General features: G+C 41.5%; 1 protein-coding gene across 3 annotated transcripts; it reads left to right on the forward strand.

Annotated features, from left to right (window-relative positions):
• Positions 1 to 959: 959 nt before the first annotated feature.
• Positions 960 to 18,488, forward strand: sanbr (SANT and BTB domain regulator of CSR). 3 transcript variants are annotated; one of them, XM_078273030.1, is made up of 22 exons: positions 960 to 1,494; positions 2,513 to 2,664; positions 2,821 to 2,992; positions 3,624 to 3,674; positions 3,951 to 4,047; positions 4,323 to 4,561; positions 4,789 to 4,847; positions 5,285 to 5,445; positions 6,039 to 6,125; positions 6,298 to 6,408; positions 6,626 to 6,749; positions 6,916 to 7,068; positions 11,326 to 11,468; positions 12,514 to 12,610; positions 12,709 to 12,741; positions 12,928 to 13,027; positions 16,379 to 16,464; positions 17,135 to 17,163; positions 17,338 to 17,411; positions 17,574 to 17,662; positions 17,879 to 17,954; positions 18,079 to 18,488. In XM_078273030.1, the coding sequence occupies exons 2-22, from the start codon at positions 2,515 to 2,517 to the stop codon at positions 18,162 to 18,164; spliced, it is 2,217 nt and encodes a 738-aa protein (XP_078129156.1). In that variant the 5' UTR covers positions 960 to 1,494; positions 2,513 to 2,514; the 3' UTR covers positions 18,165 to 18,488. The 3 variants fall into 3 exon arrangements, with proteins under 3 accessions (XP_078129156.1, XP_078129158.1, XP_078129159.1); XM_078273032.1 differs by lacking the exon at positions 12,709 to 12,741; XM_078273033.1 differs by lacking the exon at positions 3,624 to 3,674.
• Positions 18,489 to 20,405: the final 1,917 nt, after the last annotated feature.

Genomic DNA, 20,405 nt, shown 5'->3' on the forward strand with positions numbered 1-20,405 from the left:
GCTCCCCCACACTTTTCAATGGCCTTTTCCTGACAATCCTCTCCAGGCTGCGGTCATCCCTGCTGCTTGTGCACCTTTTTCTTCCATACTTTTCCCTTCCACTTAAATGTCTATTAATGTGCTTTGATACAGCACTTTGAGAACATCCAACTTCTTTTGCAATTACCTTTTGAGGCTTTCCGTCCTTGTGGAGGGCCTCAATGATGGTTTTCTGCACAACTGTCAGGTCAGCAGTCTTCCCCATAATTGTGAATTCTACTGAACCAGACTGAGAGACCATTTAAAATGCTCAGGAACCTTTTGCAGGTGTTTTGGAGTAATTAGCTGATTAGAGTATGACACTTTGAGCCTACAATATTGCCCGTTAAGCACAATACCAGGGTCTCTCCTAAGTGGAATGCAGCCATCATTAATGGTTTTGAATACACCTGTGCTTTTCCTACTATGACATGTCAACATGTCTGCCGTTAAAAAGGTCTATAAAGTAGGTTTAATGAGTAGGAGCAGGGTTTTCACATCAGTATCTCAAGTTACGAGCAAAACTTAAGGCCAAGAGAGCTTATTTTTTGTTTGTTTTAGGTTTTAATGGGGTAACATTATTTTTAGTATTTTATTTTTTTCAGGTAACTTTATTTAGTTTTATAAAAAGTAGGACTGACGGCAGAAACAGCCGCTGTCTCTAAGCAACAGGACGCCTAACCTGCTGCAGTGCGACAACTGGGACGAGTCAGCAGATACCGACGGAATTTACCAACAGTTTTTATTTCTCCACATTATTTTAGGACTTGTCCGCTGAGTTTGCAGTTTGACAGCGCAGCCTGTAGATATCATTTTTCTGTGCTACTGGGCTTAAAAGTTTACAAACGAAGATAGCTAAGTAGCCACTTGACGTTAGCTAGCTAGCTAGCTAGCTGATATGCTTGCAGATTGAAGCTAATGATGCCTTCATGGACTGTAGGTGCAGTTGGGCTTAAAGGTATTATTGACCTTGGACATAGTAGGCCTACTTTGACAAAAGATACTTAACTCATGGTCTACTTTGTCTTTAATTGCTAAAGGCTCGACCGCATACCGTGAGCTACTTCACTCAGAGGACAAAGCAAGACTTGCCTACTTCGATTAAAGCAAGCACATTTGTTAATGGGACGTTTTACCGTACAAGTTATCCTGACATTCCATGACTAATTTGAAGAAAATAGCAACACCCACCAACAACGGGGCAATACTATGCGGCTGACTCACGTACATACTGTATATCCGTATATCTACGGGCTGACTGCATCACTGGTGTCGTGTCGAGTTGTTAGCTAGGAGTTCCCTAAGTACCTGAAGGCAGCAGATACACTGTCTCTCAAAGCTAGCATTAGCAATAGCTGCAGTTAGCCGGTAGGAGGACCGCAGCATCAGCATCATCCCTACACAATGACATAAAACGGGCACCAGCTTGGTTGACTGTACGAGACGACGGGGAAGAACAACTCCGACACCAGAGAAGTATGTCAACGATATCTCATTATTCTTGCTGTTTGAATTATGTGTACAGAACCATCTGTATATAATCTGACCTAAAAGCATCTGATAATGCAGCAGGAGGAGGACAGAGTGACTCGGCCTGCGCTAGCATCACTACTCCACTGACACTACTAAGTTTCTCTATGGTCTACCATGGATTTATATCATAAGCCGGTATCAACAAATGGATGTAAAATGAACAAATCCTCGACCTTATCTCTGGCTGCTAACATTATATCAGAGTAAAGCTCTGCATTCCCTCCAGGATGTTATGACCTGTGATGTGTTTATGTGGCAGACAATTACAGAAACTTTGCTTTCTAGTAAATGACGCATAAACATTACACAGACATCATTCACCAAACACAATCCTTTACAAGTCTATTCATATACAATTTAGACCTACTAACGTTACTTATTTTGATGTATGGAAAAAAAGTATGTACATTTGCGTTTTGAAGGATAATGTTATAATTTTTATATATATATATAGCTAACGTTTATAAAAACTGGCTAGACTGAAGAGTGATTACCCTCTACTAGCTACATTCTCAGCTGGACGGTATTTATTAATCAGTATTGCTGCAATACCTCATATTTCATACTATTTTGTGCTGTCATACCGATTTCATCTAAGATGATAAAGTCATTCATAATTTAGATTAGGGCTGCGAATAACTATTCATTTTTATTATTGATGTGGTGAATATTTTCTCGATTAAACAACTTACCGCTGGGCCTATAAAATGGTTAAAAACAATTGCCCATCAAAATTTTGTTAAAGCCATTTCTTTTGCCCGACCAACAGTCCAAACCCCAGAAATATTCAGTTTACTATCATGTAAGAAAGACTTAAGCGATCATTAAAATAGTTGCCAATTCATTTTCTGTTGAACATTTTAGCTCTAATTTGGATATCATGATCCAGCAGATTTGCAGCAAATGTACGCATTCATTGTTAACTCTCTGTCTTTTGTTTCTCATCTCTCTGCCTCTGTAGAAATGAGCCGCTTCTGCTCGGACAACAACAACTTTCCCTATGACAACAACGTCCTGGTTTTGGACATGGTGCTGGGCTCTCTGTGGGGAGTGCCCCAGCCCATAAACTGGGACAATGTAGCCAAGCTAGTTCCAGGATTCACTCCCAAGGAGGTAACTGGAATGCTGGGTAACTATGATGCTTCCATCCATCCATCCATCCACCGCTCTATTTGTCCAATCCCATCCATCAGTCATTGCATGGTTTAGTAACATTAGGCCTGGCTTGTTGATAATAAATAATACTGTGGCACTGATGTGATCTTCCAGTGTGCCCATCGATTTGAGGAGCTGAAGAGCACAGGGGGATTTCCTCATGTGGACAACCAATGTAATGCCCTGACAGAAGGAAGCCCCTCCCCTTCAGACGGCCTGACCACGCTGCTGGACACTGGGGAGGTGGTGGAGACAGGAAGCAGCCAGAGCAGCAGCAAAGTTACAGGTCAGTTAGTGCCATTCTGAGTAGTACAGATAACAGATATTTTAGCGTACTGTTTAGCTGTAAGAGTTTGCTCCAGCCAGTGAGCGGTGATTGGTTTTGGCTCGACTGTTTTCAACATGGGGGTCGGGTCACAAACGTTCTTATTTTACAGATAAACAGTACACTCAAATATGACCTGAAAACATTTGAGGACTTCACACAGTCATCGACACTGCCTGAGAGACTCCTTGACTCTGATTGGTTGTTTTCCTTCGCGGCGAACTCTTGCAAATGCCATTATGAGCACTAGGGGGAGGCAGAGGAACATGATTTCTTCCATAGCCTATTACATCTGTCTCATCTAGTACTGTCAGGATATAGTGAAAGTTTGAGCAAATATGACAAAAACTTATTTTTTTATAAAAGTTACTTACTGCAGCTTTAAATTTAATTCTTTGTAGTATTTCTCACAGGAATTTCCCCTCACATTTCACTTTTATTCACTGCTATACTTACTTGCTGCTCTGTGAGAAGAGCTAACACTGTAGCAATGATAAAGTGTTTGATTAGTATTTTTGTAGGCTCATTGACATTTAATGTACTGTTGCTGTGAAAGGTCTTATAATAGCGGCATATGTTTGTCCATGTTCAGGTGGAGAAGTGCATCCAGTACTGCCACAAGCACATGAGCGCCATCTAAAATGTATTTATTTTTTATTTAATAAAAGCTTTTAATTTAATTTAAACATTTTGACCATGCTTTTTTCTTTACAAGATATAATCAGTGAAGTCGCAGCTAACTTTGTTAATAAAATGTTCTCAGGCTAGCAAACATGGACTGCTGGAACAAGCCAATATTTTAGAGCAGTACAATGCTTAAAATATATGTCAGTGCCAAAAAAAAAGTGTAGTATTGATGGTTACTGTTTGATAACTGGATTTAAAGTATATTTAAATTTTTTTCTGCTGCTGTCAGCAGGCTCCAAATCGACGCCCACAAGAAGGGTTGGTGCTGTGGAAAAGAAAGAGAGAAGGGTCTCCGCAGAGGAGGATGACAAACCTCAGAAGCCACGAGAGTAAGTATTAAGAGCTCATCCTTAGTCTTTACAAAGTGTTGATTCCAATAGCAGTGAACCCAAGTTCACAAAAATTCACATTGATTTCTTACACATATGCACATGCTCTATCTTTAAATGATACTCCACTTCATATTAAAATCCTTTCAGTAGGAATTACTCACACCCTGTGGACTTTAAAGGCAGCTATAAAATATTTAGCAGTGAGTTTTACTGTCAGGTAAGTTTTTTTTTTTTCTTTTTTCAAATTATGGATTTGAATTTTTTTCCTACAGTCCCAACATGGTCATCCATGTGTGTGACGAGACCAAAAATCTGAAGCAGGACTTCACATGTCCCAGAGAGCTTCTAGTTAAAGAGATGCATTACTTCGCCGAGTATTTGTCTGTGGACCCGCAGAGGTGGGAGGAGGTGGACATCTCCGTTCACTGTGACGTACAGATCTTCGACTGGCTCATGAACTACGTCAGGAGGAACTCTGCAGGGGAGGGAAACAAGGACAAACCCCGCCTCGGTAAATCTCTGGGCAAACTGTTAACAAACAATAATAATAAATATCACATTCTTACACATAGGAACGCCTGAGCTGTAACTTACCTGTTTGTGTAAATCCGTGGATGTTGCTCCATTTCTTGGTCACTAAACGTGGCGTGTGTTTGGTGTTTCACTGGCTGTGTGTTCTGTGTTGTTTGCTGGTTGTGGGGTTTGCTTGGTTGGTTATGTGGTGTTTGTCGGTTACAGAGCCCAGCAATGTGATCTCAATCCTGATCTCCTCCGAGTTCTTGAAGATGGATACGTTAGTAAGTGTTGTGACGTGCGACGCCATGTGTGGTGATGTGCTTCGGGCCTTTTGTTTTTCAAATGTAAAAAAAAAAAAAAAATATTGTCATGTAGCCTGGTAACAACATATTCCCAAGAATATCTACCAGCAGCTTGAAAATGTGTTTTAGAACTGATCATTTCTACTCTCTCCTAGTCCAGGAAAAACAAGAGGCCCATACATAGATTGTGACCTTTGGCCATTGTTAAGCTGATGTTGCATGAATGTTAAAAGTGTAGATGTTCTTTTGCCTTCAAGAGTTATTTAGACAGAGCTAACACTGTAGCAATATAAAGTAGTATATTGCTGTGTCTGATAAAGTAGTGTTTGATTACTATTTATGTAAGATCATTGACATTTAATGTACTGTTGCTGTGAAAGGTCTTATAAGAGCGGTATATGTTTGTCTATGTTCAGGTGGAGGAGTGCATCCAGTACTGCCACAAACACATGAGCGCCATCGTGGCTACGCCCTGCAACATGAACTGCATCAATAGCAACTTAGCGACGCGCATCGCCGAACTCTTCAACCACAACGAGGCCGACGACATCAGGGACAAAAAAGACAAGTTCAAAAGGTAACGAGACTAGGGCTGCACAATAGATCGCAATTTAATCGAAATCGCAATATGGACTAGTGCAATATCCAAATCGGCGGGGTGGCTCAATATTTGTTGAAGGCATGTTGATATGTGTCAAACCACTCTGAATTAAGTTTTGTGGTGCTGCAGAGATGTCCCAGCCTACAAATCGTATCCAACAGACTAAAGAAAACATCTTTGTTTGGTACAGATCCTCGCCACAATCACATTGTAATCATTTTCATTTTTATTTTATTTTAATATTTTGTAATGAAAATGAGAATAATGATACAAAAATGATCATCCCCTCCAATATCGCGCATCATATCGCAATCGCAACATCGGTCAAAAATAATAGCAATTAGATATTATCCTCATATCGTGCAGCCCTAAACGAGATGCAGAATATTGGTGTTTGGATTTTTATTACAAATCGTTTCTCGAAGCATCTTGGATGAATGTGATGTGAGGTGAATGTGATGAATCTTGTTATAGAAATAGTGAAGTCTATGATAATAGGTCATAACATCAAATTGCAAAAGCAGCCAATGCTAGGAATCTCTTTTTTTAATTTTATTTCTCCCTCAAAGCAAATTGTTTCAGAAGAAAATTGAGCGTCTCTTCGATCCCAACTACCAGAGCAGAGATTCACCAGGAAACGCCTCGACTCTCTACAGGTGAGTAGCAGCAGCTGGAGCCTCTGAGTTTCTCCAAGCAGTTACAGTACCTACCTCACTGCTTAGCAACAGCGTGTGTGAGAAACATTAGTTGCAATTTTTCCCTTACCTTGATATTTGTTCTGTTATTGGTGTCAGTCTCACTATTTGTCATATGTGTGTTTAATCCCAGGTGTGGTCTGTGCCATAAGCTGCTGACCAAAGACACAGAGAGAAAGATTTCTTGTGTTCCAGGGAAAATCAACATAGATGCTCGCGGAGAGATCATTTATACACACACTAGGTATTATAGTTCCCACACATGTGTAAAGATTCACATACCTGTACCTGTAGTTCCTGTAGTTGTTTAGCTGTCAGACATATACTATTTTACCTTTTTAAGGGCTAATCTCTTGATCAATGTGTGTGTGTGTGTGTGTGTGTGTGTGTGTGTGTGTGTGTGTGTGTGTGTGTGTGTGTGTGTGTGTGTGTGTGTGTGCGCGGTGTGTGTGCGTTTGCAGACAGAAGAGCTGGGATGTGCATGAATACATCATGGGTCTGTATGAGGAACTCAAGTCCTGGGTCCTGGTCTACTGGAGAATCTGGGGTACCATCAACTACCTCACTTGCTTCCGATGCCAACAGGTGTGTGTTTGTGTATTCATGTAAGGTTATGTATTTAGTAGTAGTAATGTTGATACTATAAACCTATGCACATGGGACTAATTATATTTACCCCCACCTAAAGAATTTTTGTTTTTGTGTGTGTGTGTGTGTGTGTGTGTGTGTGTGTGTGTGTGTGTGTGTGTGTGTGTTTGTGTGTGCAGAACTAACCCATTGCAAGTACCACCAAGACAGTGTGCTGTACCCTGGAATGGATACTGAGAAAGGCTGGCATGGGGCAGGAATCTACCCCTGCTGCAATCAGAGGGTTCTCCGCTTTGACCCCTCTGGTATGCCCAAGGTATTAACAAACACACACACACACACACACACACACACACACACTATACATTACCGGTCAAAAATCTGGGGTAGAAATTTCCATTCCTCTCCATCTGCTCTTTTTATCTTAACTATTACTCTCTTATTTTTAATACATTCTGTGTACATATATTTATACTTATATTGTTTGTTCTGTTTAACCTGCTTGTTTAACTTATTTTAGAGAATGTGTGACGTGCACCTACAACACCAAAACAAATTCCTTGTATGTGTAAAAAACGTACTTGGCAATAAAGCTTTTCTGATTCTCTGATTCTGATTCTGATTCTGATTCATTATAGACAGAATACCAGCTGAGATCAGTTGCATTGTTTTTTTAACCAGGGCAGCAGTTTTCAGATTACATTATGTGCTTACATAATTGCAAGGGTTCTCCTATGTTTTCTCGGTTAGCCTTTTAAAATGATATCAGATTAGTAAACAGAATGTGCCTTTGGAACATTGGATGAATGGTTGCTGATAATGGCCAATGTAGATATTGCCGAGAACCCTTTTGCAATTATGTAAGCACATAATGTAATCTAAAAACTGCTGCCGTGGTTAAAAAAACAATGCAACTGATCTCAGCTGGTATTCTGTCTATAATGGAGTGGAATGGAAATTTCTAAGTGACCCCAAACTTTTGACCGCTAGTGTATGTGTACTAATTGCCACGCTGAAGAGTTTAAAAAGAGCACCTAAATGCAGGAGACCAGTCAGGCAGGTTGAAAAAATAAAAAGAGAGCTTTAACAACAAAAGACAAAAAGACAAGAAATACTAAACACTGGAGAAGAAACTAAAGCAGAGAATCCTCTACTTGGCTTGTAAAGTAGTGCAGATAAGTAATCTGTTTAGAGTTCTGTCCCACTGCATGCTGGGACTGACCCCTGTTATCCTCCGTGGCTACAGATGAATAAATGTAGCTCACAGATTACAAAGACATCCACACAAGCTAAACTGCAGCACAAAGACACTGATGTACGATGGCCCATGTAACATATTTTTTATAAAGTGCATCATGTGATCATTTGCTCTTTCTTTTAAAGATTATTTTTGGGCATTTTAGGCCTTTATTTGACAGGACAACTGAAGACATGAAAGGGGAGAGAGAGGGGGAATGACATGCAGCAAAGAGCCGAGGTCGGAGTCAAACCCGGCACCGCTGCGTTGAGGACTAAACCTCTATATATATATATATATATATATATATATACATACACACACAGTGGGGAGAACAAGTATTTGATACACTGCCGATTTTGCAGGTTTTCCTACTTACAAAGCATGTAGAGGTCTGTAATTTTTATCATAGGTACTCTTCTGGGATGGGCTACAGGACAATAGGCAAGCAGCTTGGTGAGAAGGCAACAACTGTTGGCGCAATTATTAGAAAATGGAAGAAGATCAAGATGACGGTCAGTCTCCCTCGGTCTGGGGCTCCATGCAAGATCATACTTCATGGGGCATCAATGATCATGAGGAAGGTGAGGGATCAGCCCAGAACTACACGGCAGGACCTGGTCAATGACCTGAAGAGAGCTGGGACCACAGTCTCAAAGAAAACCATTAGTAACACACTACGCCGTCATGGATTAAAATCCTGCAGCGCACGCAAGGTCCCCCTGCTCAAGCCAGCACATGTCCAGGCCCGTCTGAAGTTTGCCAATGACCATCTGGATGATCCAGAGGAGGAATGGGAGAAGGTCATGTGGTCTGATGAGACAAAAATAGAGCTTTTTGGTCTAAACTGCACTCGCCGTGTTTGGAGGAAGAAGAAGGATGAGTACAACCCCAAGAATACCATCCCAACCGTGAAGCATGGAGGTGGAAACATCATTCTTTGGGGATGCTTTTCTGCAAAGGGGACAGGACGACTGCACCGTATTGAGGGGAGGATGGATGGGGCCATGTATCGCGAGATCTTGGCCAACAACCTCCTTCCCTCAGTAAGAGCATTGAAGATGGGTCGTGGCTGGGTCTTCCAGCATGACAACGACCCAAAACACACAGCCAGGGCAGCTAAGGAGTGGCTCCGTAAGAAGCGTCTCAAGGTCCTGGAGTGGCCTAGCCAGTATCCAGACCTGAACCCAATGGAAAATCTTTGGAGGGAGCTGAACGTCTGTATTGCCCAGGGACAGCCCCGAAACCTGAAGGATCTGGAGAAGGTGGAGGAGGATGAGTGTGGAGGAGTGGGCCAAAATCCCTGCTGCAGTGTGTGCAAACCTGGTCAAGAACTACAGGAAACGTATGATCTCTGTAATTGCAAACAAAGGTTTCTGTACCAAATATTAAGTTCTGCTTTTCTGATGTATCAAATACTTATGTCATGCAATAAAATGCAAATTAATTACTTAAAAATCATACAATGTGATTTTCTGGATTTTTGTTTTAGATTCCGTCACTCACAGTTGAAGAGTACCTATGATAAAAGTTACAGACTTCTACATGCTTTGTAAGTGGGAAAACCTGCAAAATCAGCAGTGTATCAAATACTTGTTCTCCCCATGGGGAGAACAAGTATTTGATACACTGCCGATTTTGCAGGTTTTCCTACTTACAAAGCATGTAGAGGTCTGTAATTTTTATCATAGGTACTCTTCTGGGATGGGCTACAGGACAATAGGCAAGCAGCTTGGTGAGAAGGCAACAACTGTTGGCGCAATTATTAGAAAATGGAAGAAGATCAAGATGACGGTCAGTCTCCCTCGGTCTGGGGCTCCATGCAAGATCATACTTCATGGGGCATCAATGATCATGAGGAAGGTGAGGGATCAGCCCAGAACTACACGGCAGGACCTGGTCAATGACCTGAAGAGAGCTGGGACCACAGTCTCAAAGAAAACCATTAGTAACACACTACGCCGTCATGGATTAAAATCCTGCAGCGCACGCAAGGTCCCCCTGCTCAAGCCAGCACATGTCCAGGCCCGTCTGAAGTTTGCCAATGACCATCTGGATGATCCAGAGGAGGAATGGGAGAAGGTCATGTGGTCTGATGAGACAAAAATAGAGCTTTTTGGTCTAAACTGCACTCGCCGTGTTTGGAGGAAGAAGAAGGATGAGTACAACCCCAAGAATACCATCCCAACCGTGAAGCATGGAGGTGGAAACATCATTCTTTGGGGATGCTTTTCTGCAAAGGGGACAGGACGACTGCACCGTATTGAGGGGAGGATGGATGGGGCCATGTATCGCGAGATCTTGGCCAACAACCTCCTTCCCTCAGTAAGAGCATTGAAGATGGGTCGTGGCTGGGTCTTCCAGCATGACAACGACTCCAAAACACACAGCCAGGGCAGCTAAGGGAGTGGCTCCGTAAGAAGCGTCTCAAGGTCCTGGAGTGGCCTAGCCAGTATCCAGACCTGAACCCAATGGAAAATCTTTGGAGGGAGCTGAACGTCTGTATTGCCCAGGGACAGCCCCGAAACCTGAAGGATCTGGAGAAGGTGGAGGAGGATGAGTGTGGAGGAGTGGGCCAAAATCCCTGCTGCAGTGTGTGCAAACCTGGTCAAGAACTACAGGAAACGTATGATCTCTGTAATTGCAAACAAAGGTTTCTGTACCAAATATTAAGTTCTGCTTTTCTGATGTATCAAATACTTATGTCATGCAATAAAATGCAAATTAATTACTTAAAAATCATACAATGTGATTTTCTGGATTTTTGTTTTAGATTCCGTCACTCACAGTTGAAGAGTACCTATGATAAAAGTTACAGACTTCTACATGCTTTGTAAGTGGGAAAACCTGCAAAATCAGCAGTGTATCAAATACTTGTTCTCCCCACTGTATGTGTGTGTGTGTGTGTATATATATATATATATATATATATATATATATATATATATATATATATATATATATATATATATATATATATATGTGTGTGTGCGCCTGCTCTACCAACTGAGCTATCTGGCGCCTCATTTGCTCTTTTATAGTTATTTCTCAGTGAGGTAGCATTGCTGTATTTAATATATATAACTAATGCTAGATTTTCTTCTGGTTTCCTTGGTAGGCAAGACAAAGAGAGTGTAAAACAAAGAAAGGAAAGTAGAGGATATTCTAAAGTGAATGTAGGAGTTAATTCAGTACATTGCTTGTTATTTTGTCTTTAATGTCACCTGACCGATGACCTTAATACTACTCTAGTCTACTGTGCATGCATATGTTTGTGGCTGAGAGACGTTTCGAGCTGCGTGTCAAAGCTTCAGGAAATCCTGTTTGTGTGTTAAGGGCTGTAAGATGCGAGACCACATAGTGAACGTACCTGATGAAGAGAACTGTGACGAGGTAACCTCAGCCCAGACCAGAGTCCTAAATGACCTGCTGCTGCACAGAGACGCAGTGTGTTTGTTCAACACACCAACTGCATACGGGTGAGCATGAGTGTGTGTGTGTGTGTGTGTGTGTGTGTGTGTGTGTGTGTGTGTGTCTGTTAGCCGACATTTTACAGGAGCACTTGTTTAGGGCTGGGTATCATTCAAACATTTTCAATACCGGTACTGGTACCGATAACTTCCGATACCAGTTCCTAAACAATACTTTTTTTCGATAACAATTTTATAAAACAAAAAGAAATTACAACATTACACATTACGGCACAAACGTGAGCCCTGTCTCTGTGCGTAAGGTGGAGTTTTTCCTGCGGGTCTCTATGATGTGTAACGTTAGACAGCCAATCACAAACATTATTAGATCTTGGTAAAAGCATGCTGCGTGCTTATTGGCTCACTGACGCTGATGAGATTTACTAGCCTAGAAATCTAGAAGCACCGTAGCGGCAGCAAATGTAATTTGCAGCCAGGGTCAGTCTAGCAACTCTCCGTTGGCTTGCGAGCTGGAAAAACCAAACTCTGGCCGGGCCAATCACATCGTGTATAGAGTTGGTGGGCGGGCTTATGGCTACTGCTGCTGGGAGCAGCGGTCTTTTGAATCGGCTTTAGCCGCGACTCTGGAAGACTTGGAGTTAAGCTTTTCTTTGAGAAAAGAACAAAGAACGGCACTGAAGTCATTCTTAAAAAAGGAAGATGTGTTCGGAGTTTTGCTGACTGGATACGGCAAAAGTTTAATCTATCAACTAGCTCCGCTACCTTCTTCGTTGCTCTGCCTGGTTGTAGCGCTATCCTATTGCGTGCAGAGAGAATTTGAAAGACAACCGTTTATCCCGCCCCTCGGATTGAGCCCTGTCAATGGTGAGTTCCCAGACCCAACATCTGGATGTGGGTCTGGCTTGTCAGGCTAGAGATTTACTCCTGTGGTATTGAATTTGGGTATTGAGTGACGAGGCATTTTTCGATACTCGATACTTTAAAGGGAATTCAGTCGGTGTCTAAAAAGTATTGAATTTGGCACCCAGTCCTATACTTGTTATAAAAAGGTTCCGATGAAATTCAATTCTTTGTGTGTTGATATGTGTGTTAGTACTGAGGAGAGTCCCTCCAGTGCAGAAAAGGTTCCGGACTGTGATGTTCTCATGGAGCCAACACTGCTCGGCCCTCTGAGAGGAGACGGCAGCACTGTGAGTCTCTCTCTCTTTCTCTGTCTGATGCTTCTTTCTTCTACCAGCATGTCATTTTTCTGGTTCTGACTTCAACTACTTTTCTTTTTTTCGACCAGTTTTCCTTTTTGAAAAACTGGAGTCTGCAATTGGTAGGACGTTCCCCTAATTTCCTTCCTTACGTCTGCTTGTATATTCTGCTACTAATCATTTTGTTAGCCGTCTGTCTCCACAATTACAAACACAGTGCTTTTACTGAGATCTTTTGTTAGATTAAAGTCATTGTCATCAAGCAGCTGAGTAGCAATGTCTAAAATGTGTGACTTTCACCCTTCCAGAGGCAGCAGTCTCTCCTGTCGGAGGATGAGGAGTACACCACGGGGTCAGAGGTCACCGAGGATGAGGTGGGGGACGAAGAGGAGCAGTCCAAGAAACAAGGTAGGGGAGCTAGCTTTTTTGTGACAGATCACAGCTGGATCACAGTGGCAGCTGTTGTTTTGTATGCCTGTGCTGCTGTGTGGCCTTCGCCAACAGACAGAAATAATGATGAGTCATGTTTATGGTAATCACTTTCCATGTGGTTGGCTTTGATTTGAGCCACACATACAGGGCTGCAACACATACATTAGTTAGGGATTGGTCTGTGGACAATATTGATTTTCATTAATTACACTGCATAATTATTAATTTCATAATATATAGGGCTGCACAATATTATTGTTTTTTTTATCGTTATCGCGATATCAACAGGCGCAATAAACACATCGCGGAAGGCACTCAGAGAGTTTTTGTGTCAGTTGAAAGAAAATATTGTTTTTTTTAGTGGTGCCTTGTATATTCAATTCCATGTTCAATTTGTTTTTATAAAAGTATGTTGGAAATGTTTTACTTTCATTTGTTTTAAATTCAACAAGCAATTTGTTGTATTTCAGCATATTACTAAAAGCAGCCGAAATGCAGAACTGAGTACACTTCATCGCAAGTAATATCGTTATAGCGACATTCAACAATGTTTACACGTATCGCACATTTTTCTCATATCGTGCAGCCCTAATAATATACACATTTTAACAAGTTTTATTTTAAAGGAATAGCTAAAAAGCAAATACACTTTTTTTTCCGAGGGTGAGATGAGATTGATAGGAATCCCATGTGTGTACGCTAAGTACAGAGCTGGAGCCAGAACATGGTTAGCTTAGCTTAGCATAGAGACCAGAAGCAGAAAAGCTAGTCTGGGTCTGTCTGAAGTTTAAAAACTATTCCCAAACACCTCTAAAGATGACGAAGTAAGTAAGATGAAGTAACACGTCGCATCTCATTTGTTTCATCCGTGCATTAAGCAGAAAAGTCAAATCGACCGTTTGTGGTTTTTAGTGGAGAGTTTTGTGCTGAACTATTTTTTGTTGGATCCATCCGTCCAACACTTGTGTCCTCTGACTTCACTTTACACTAGGGATGCACCGAATCCAGATTTTTGGGGTTCGGCCAAATACCGAATCCACTGGTTAAGATTCTGCTGAATCCAAAACTGAATACCAAATCCTACTCCCAATTTTTAGCTGTGACTGTCCTTCCTTTGCCGTACCTGAAGTTGCTGCATTTTGGCTGCTGTCTGTAGATTCCTTCATGCACAACTCGTATTCTTTCGAATGTTTCATACGCAAATGTTTTAAGAGCAGCGATGTTGTGTATTGTTTAGGGTCCCCGCCACCACGAGACAAATCGGCATTGCAAATTGAACATGTAGTTCGACTTAAATGGCCTTCTTTTGACTGAAAGTACTTCCAAACAACACTTTTTCTGCTCACGAGTTACATTTTCACTTTCTGTCTGTACAGTCCACCTATGTAAACACCTTCCCATAATCAATGGCGGCGTCATTACGTCGACCAGCGTAGCGCAAGCGTAGGATTCGGTTCAGTGGAAAAAAATTCTAAGGTTCGGCAGAAACCGAACCCCGTCAAAAAGCCCAATATTCGGCCGAAGCCGAATCCTGGATTTGGTGCATCCCTACTTTACACACATACATGAGATTGATGTAAATCTGTTCTTGAAAGGAAACAAATAACCGTACTTCTCAAAATGTTTGAAGGGACAGTTCGCCCCCAAAATCAAAAAGACATATTTTTCCTTTTACTATTTTCTTTCTACCAAACTACACCTGCTAACCGTATCAGCACACATTAGGAGGTTGAGTTTTTCAAATGTAGTTTTTTGGCGCTTCGAGCACCATCTAGTTGCTTCAGTGCTAATACCAAACAGCTTGTGTCTTCATTAGAAATAGTAACAGTTAAAGGACAAATCCGGCGCAAAATGAACCTAGAGGTTAATAACACATGGGTAGCGAGTTGACCGTTCTCTGGGATATGTTTTCATGGTAATCGAATGTGACCAGTTTTATCAGCAAACCGCTAATTAGCTTATAATGCTAGTCTTCGGGGCCCATTCAAATTAAATGGCTATTTCTATACCACTAACAAGGCTCCAAATAGCACCACACTTCTACCATTCGAACGACGAACGCCGTACTTGAGCTATGTTTCCGGTTACTGGTTACACGGCATTCGTCGTTCGACTGGTCGTGACTGTTTTCCCAAGATGGCGCCCGCCTGTATACGTGAACGCTACTGTCTTTATAATCTATCTTTTCAATAAACTGTCTGTACACTTACAAAGTTCTCAATGCTTCGGTTTACATGTAGGGACCCTCGTTATGCTACCGTGGAAGTCTGGTGCTATTTTGAGCCTTGTTAGTGGTATAGAAATAGGGATTTCTTTTTACTTTACCCGTGCCACAACGACTAGCTTTATAAGCTAATTAGCGGTTTGTGCTAAAACTGGTCACATTCGATTAGCATGAAAACAAATCCCAGAGAACGGTCGACTCGGTACATGTTATTATTGTACTGCTTGTCTGTCTGAAAGAAAGAAATAATGGATATATATATATATATATATATATATATATTCATGTCATTAAAATGCTGTTGCCTGGTTTAATTTACAGGCTCCTAACTTTTCTTGCCATGACTATTATAACAACATTGTCTTGTATTGGCAGTTTAATTGCAGTTGATATGGTTAATTATGTATATAATCACCAAAACGTTTGGAGCAGTGGACGGCGATAGAAAGTCATAACAGTTATTACTGCAGTGATGCCGTCAGGTAATAGGTGATAGGGTGATACAAATTCCAATTCCATTTTTATTAATATCATAACAGTGATATATGGATACGTTGATGACGTTTTTTTTTGTATAATCATACATTTAATATACTTCTGTCTATCTATTATACTATCCCTTTGTCATGTTATCTGAAGAATTAGAGTAAAACATCACGTCATTTTTCGTCACTCCTTGACTCCTTTAATCATGTAACATATGACGCCTTCAGGTCGTCGTTTACTGTGACTAACCACCCCAAAATAAATGGCATGTTTATTTTCTATGATGTGTTTCAGTGAATCAGTTCCTTTAAATCTTGTGCTGCTGAGTGCAGCTTCCCTTCAACGCTGAGTCACTGTTGTGGTTTAAATGATAAAAGTAAAATGAGGACACATAATGACATTTTTCTCTATTAATAGCACATCACCACTGTCCTCCCTCACTGTGCATTTTCATTACGTCTATTTTTTTTTAAAAAATTTTTACCATTTCATTGTTGTTACTTTCAGCCCTTTCTAAAGATGGGACATAAAACAGTTGCTCCCTTCGGCCAGCAGGTGGCGTCAGGTGCCCTCAGCATATTCGTCATGTTATTTTTGTTTTGTTCTTCTGTTTCCAGCTGCTAAGAAGGCTAAGAAGACCCACAGACCTCTGAAAAAACAAATATCCTCTCCAAACTTCCAGCGCAAAGACAAAGCAGAGAAAGTGAGTCATTCATATTCAATTTAAATTCCTCTCTGTGGAGAAAATACTGCCGACTGCAACGTGAAAATCGAACAGATTTTTGTTTTGGTCTTATGGTACGATGCAGTGTAAAGCTGCAGCATAGTAAATGCTGTACTGTAGCAGGGTCTATCGTTTCCAGCATAATACACCCTGCTTCATTCATAGCAGCAGGATGGACTTCATACAAATGATGGAGATGTCTGAAATATAGATTAGATATAGATACTATAGAGACTTTGCTTTATTTTTGATGCATAGATGGAGTTGGGGTACACACACTAGAAGTGTATCATTTGTTTATTCAAGCGAATATAATTCAGCTTCCATGACTTTGTACACACAGTGACTCTAAATGATGCATTACTACTTTACTGCAAAACATCTGCTTAAAGAGACAGTTCTTGTACACTGCTTATTAATGGCTTCCATTAGCTGTTGTAGAACCAGACATCCTGTAGTCTGTTTTTACACTGTTCACTTCTTTATCTTTTGACAGTTAAATTACATTTAGAGACGTTGTGTTAACTGTGCATTTGTTAGTAACTGTATTCCTACTCAAATAACACAGTACGGTACAGATTTACTGGTCAACTGTAACTTTAAAACTTGCATCGTCTGTGCTTTCTAAATCTGATTATCTTTCCCTCAGTCCCAGTCCAGGGACAACACACCTTTCATGTGAGTTAATCTGCAAACACAAGTTCCTTTACAAAATCCTCCGACTCATGCTTACATATTTCTGTATTGAAAGTATCACAGGAGGATGGAAGTGTGTCTATGCTCAGCTTTGATTAAAAAATCTTAAATGTTGTTTAACTGAACTTTTGGGTGCCCGTGGTGTGTGTTTTGTAGAGTGAGCGTCCAGAAAAATAAGTGGGACAGTTCTCGCTCCATGCGATACAACCAGGACGCTCAGAGGGAAGAAGGTAAAAGAGAACTGAATGTTGTTAATACTTTCCTATTTCTAGGCCTATCAAGTATGCTGAGTCTTAGATATGCTCTTACTTTTCTCTTTTATTCTTACCTTTTTTTTTTTGAAAGTTTTTTCTCGCTGTGTATTTATTCTCTATTTTGTCTTTATGAACCAGACCAGCGCCGCATGGTGGAGGTCATCGGCTACCTGACTAAGATGAGGTTTGGAGACCAGGAACAGAGCAAATCTAAGGAATCCAAAGAGGCAAGTGTCTGTTCATATACATGCCACATGTTATTTAGTATCAGGATTCTGGAAATGAAATGAAATGAAATGATTGGTGTTGAGCTGTCAAGCCCTGCTGTCCTAGTTTTTGCAGCTGCCTGATGTCGGATTGTTTTTGTTCTGGACAATTTGTGTGTGTGTGTGTGTGTGTGTGTGTGTGTGTGTGTGTGTGTGTGCTGTTGCTGCAGCCTACAGGAGGAATCTACTCCAGACTCGAAGCGCAATTTAAGAGTGCCTCTCAAGTCAGACAGAGTTCAGAAAAGACACCCAGGTACTCTTTACACACATACAGTATGCATGCATACATACACACACACACACACACACACACACACACACACACACACACACACACAGCAATCATCATTATCATCACTAACTGTCCATTTTTGCAGGTCTAAAGTACGCTATGCTCAGATCCGGACAACAGAAAGGACTTGATGGGGAAAAGGCCACTGAGCCGTCAAAGAAACGAGTATGAACACTGAACACAAGAGCTCATCAAGACCCGTCAGTACAAGAGGAAGAGGCGAGATCCTTCTGTGAGGGCTCAGCATAAGAAAATAACCTCCTACTGGCAGCCCCTCTAGCACGGCCACTACTTATAACCCAGCTGTGGACTCTTCTCCTCACCCCTTGGTAGTCCTGTTCCCTCCCTCTGTGCTTAACTCAGGTGACTATGTATCGATCACCATCAACCGCACCCTCTGTCACTCAGCTAGCTACTTATTTGTGGTCTGTTCTTGGAAAAACAAGATCTCTGGATCCGGCATAGCTCTTAGGAAATGCACTTGAACTGAACAACCTCTCAAGTTTGGGATTTCTACAACACCAGAAATGCTAGTTGTCATTTTACCTAAAGATCTGTATTATTTGGGTCCAGTAAATTCCACACGCATGGAAGACTAAAAAACTAGTTTCAGAGAGAGATAAGTGATGCTAGAGGCCGGATAGGAAATTAAAAGTTTACTGCTTCAACACAGTTCAGCTTGTTTCGGTTAAACTGCCGATCACCGTACATCAGTACATTAAACTAACTCTGTATTAGCATTCCTAGTCTTCTGTGGTGAAGCCCAGCCGTCTGGGTGAGACAGATGCTACACTTATTTACAAATGTTCCCCCCAGTTCTGGTAGACATAGGTCATTCCTATCTGTACTGCAATGTGACTGCACTGTACAACACTGGGACCAATAAAACATGAATGACACTGAACTCTGCCTGTTTGAGTTATTTTTTCCCCATTTCTCTCCACTGGGTGGCAGTATATCACACTGGGGGAGTTACTGGGCTCTTATCAATCAACTTTGCCCCAGTTTGACTACAACCTGTCAACGCTGATCCGATTTACTGCCAGATGATATCAAAGAATTCAATGGGGGTAAAATGTTAATGAAAACACGGTTTTATACTCCTTTTTCTTGCCCGAAAGACTAAAAGAAGCATGTTCATTAAATAGAAACAGTGTGAAAGTCCTGGGCAGAGGGCTGGTATGTGTCACTGGGTAGATGGTCAACCACCCTTCTCTGTTTGAGAGCCACTGACCAGTGGGTGTGCTAACCTGGCACTTCCTGTCTAATGTACTCACAGGGGTATTAATAGCCCTGCCTGCCTAGTAGACACAGAGCAGGGCATAAGGAGGCAGAGAGCGGGCATTTCTTTGGGTAGGTGGTGAGTGGGTGGGGGCTACCCCAGCTGTTGCCTCTTCTCCTCGATAGCGGATGCCGAGAATGGCTGGCTGAAGATCTGGGTCAGGGAGGGAGGCAGGGGGGGGTCCTGTTACAGCCAGACTGAATTATGGTCCCAGTGAGATGTTCAGATATGAAAGCACCAAAGCATATGCATCACATGAACTAGTAATTACCACAAGAGATGATGACTCCACAAAAAATCCACTCAAAAATGAAATTGTATCACTGATATCAGCAAAAGCCTTCCTTTACAGGGGTGTTGGGACATGCCGCCATAATACCAGAGTGGCCACTGTTTAAGGTTTTGAAATAAAACACCAAGACCCACAGCTGACCTACTCGACCCCCAACAAAATGAAGTACAGTGAAGTACTCAGTTGAAGCAGAATTTTAAGTCTCATAGTGAGAATCCATCAGCTTCTTCTCTGGTTGCATCAGAGCTGACAGGTTCCGTCAGATAAGTGTTTCAACTTACAGTTGCAGGGCGTCATCATAACCTTTAATGGAATACCAGCATGTTAACAGGGATTAGTGACAGGGTCGGTTTACCCAGCACCAACCTTGGCCAAAGAGGTCTGAGTGGAAATGGCCTAATGCCACAGGAATACTGCATATATGACAGATGGCATCCATCATCATCTACCTTTCCTTTTAGGATTTATGTGGGAGTGTGTAAGAGAAGTGGGTGAGCTCAGGTCACAACCGTCCAGGTGGGAGTCTAGATCAACATTTGTCACTGTACTGGGGGCAGGACTGCACTGTACATGGGGTTGCTTTCATTAACCCCTGACTAGTCATTTTACAGATGTCTGTCAGAGGAAGCTACATACTAAACAATACAAATATACAGTAAGCTTTTCCTACAGGTTCACATGTGGAGATATGCCTAAAATATAAAGTGGAATGTTATTTATTTTTTAAATCTGAGGACAAAAATGCCACATTGTCAGGCTGGCTGCCAACATGTTATCAGCTCACCTGGTCCAAACTTTCAGACTGCAGGGTTTTGACTTTCATTTCATAGAACAGTAA

Source organism: Sander vitreus, chromosome 17 (assembly GCF_031162955.1).
Source record: "Sander vitreus isolate 19-12246 chromosome 17, sanVit1, whole genome shotgun sequence".
Taxonomy (NCBI): domain Eukaryota; kingdom Metazoa; phylum Chordata; class Actinopteri; order Perciformes; family Percidae; genus Sander; species Sander vitreus.

Bases quoted from the DNA above. Each gene is read 5' to 3' on its own strand.
- sanbr (XM_078273030.1), top strand. From the start codon at position 2,515: ATGAGCCGCTTCTGCTCGGACAACAACAACTTTCCCTATGACAACAAC. The intron at 2,665-2,820 runs GTAACTGGAATG...GTGATCTTCCAG, and splicing joins CAGGATTCACTCCCAAGGAG to TGTGCCCATCGATTTGAGGA. The intron at 6,409-6,625 runs GTATTATAGTTC...GTGCGTTTGCAG, and splicing joins ATCATTTATACACACACTAG to ACAGAAGAGCTGGGATGTGC.